General features: G+C 55.8%; 1 protein-coding gene across 1 annotated transcript in view; it reads left to right on the top strand.

Moving 5' to 3' along the window:
* Nucleotides 1-185: 185 nt before the first annotated feature.
* The window catches only part of LOC103921619 (keratin, type I cytoskeletal 15-like), a 6024-nt gene continuing 5054 nt past the window's right edge, over nucleotides 186-1155 (top strand). Inside the window, exons 1-2 of the mRNA XM_009329613.1 lie at nucleotides 186-378; nucleotides 427-674. Coding sequence (XP_009327888.1) covers nucleotides 186-378; nucleotides 427-674 — 441 coding nt within the window. The remainder of the gene's footprint in view (nucleotides 379-426; nucleotides 675-1155) is intronic.

Here is a 1155-nt window from a genome sequence, read left to right as displayed (position 1 = left end):
CATCACTTTTGGCATGAGCACTAAGGCTGGCAAACTTCATGGGAAGCTGGACTGCCTTACAGGTGACACCCACCCAACAAGGTATAAATAGCCATCAGCAAGGACAGAAGGCTGCAGTTTGATTGTCTGTGTCAAGCTGTGCAGCGGGCTTTGCATTTGGGGCTGGATATCTGATTACTTCCACCATGAGCTGCAGCATCAAGAGAACATCCAGTACCTCTTACAGGAGCGGTGGAGGTGTCTGTGGTGGCGGTAGTGGCAGGAATTCCTCCGTCTCCTGCAGGCAATATGCCTCCTCTGTGATAGGCGGTGGAAGCTATGGTGGGGGAGCATGCAGCATTGGCTACGGAGGGGGCATGAGCGCTGGCAGCCTTGCTGGTGGCTTTGGTGGCGGCCTGGGAGGAGGCTTTGGTGGCGGCCTGGGAGGAGGCTTTGGTGGCGGTTTTGCAGGAGGCTTTGGTGCTGGGGGGGACATCCTTCTGAGCGGCAATGAGAAGGTCACCATGCAGAACCTCAATGACCGCCTGGCTGCTTACCTGGACAAAGTGCGAAGGCTGGAGGAAGAAAATGCTCAGCTTGAGCACCACATCCGGGAGTGGTACAGGAAACAAGCTCCCAGTGTTTCAAAGGACTACACCTCCTACTACCAGACCATCGAACAACTCCAAAATCAGGTAGGAGAGCCCCGACTAACGTGGCTCCATCCCCCACATGATATGCTCACTTGTAAGGACCTCCTCCTTCCCTCTGGCACTGGCTCTAAAGGGCTGGGAGGGAGCTACTGGGTGGCCTTGCTGGTGGTACCGCAGGCAGAAACCTGCTGAGCTGCGCCTCCCATCTCTTGGGTAAGCAGACCCCCACACCACCCCACAAGCGAAAGGGATGTGCTCTGGGGCACAGCCCGAGGCGTCAAGGAGTGCTCCACCAGGCCCAAACACGCTGGCGCACGTAACTGAAATCCCACATTGTACAGGTGGCTCCAAACCAGGCATGTGTGGTTTCCAGTCTTTCCCTCTGCTCCCACCCAGTTCAGCTGGATGGAGTGCAAAGCCAAAGCACCTGGACTGCAAGATCTGAACTCCCTTTGCCTCTGCACACCCCTACATATACCAGATGGAAGGACCAAGGCCTTGCCTTACAATCAGCTTTTTTTAT

The sequence above is a fragment of the Pygoscelis adeliae genome, unplaced genomic scaffold (genome assembly GCF_000699105.1).
Source record: "Pygoscelis adeliae isolate BGI_AS28 unplaced genomic scaffold, ASM69910v1 Scaffold388, whole genome shotgun sequence".
NCBI lineage: Eukaryota > Metazoa > Chordata > Aves > Sphenisciformes > Spheniscidae > Pygoscelis > Pygoscelis adeliae.
Note: the sequence above shows the minus strand (reverse complement) of the source record. Positions and strands in the feature narration are given on the sequence as shown.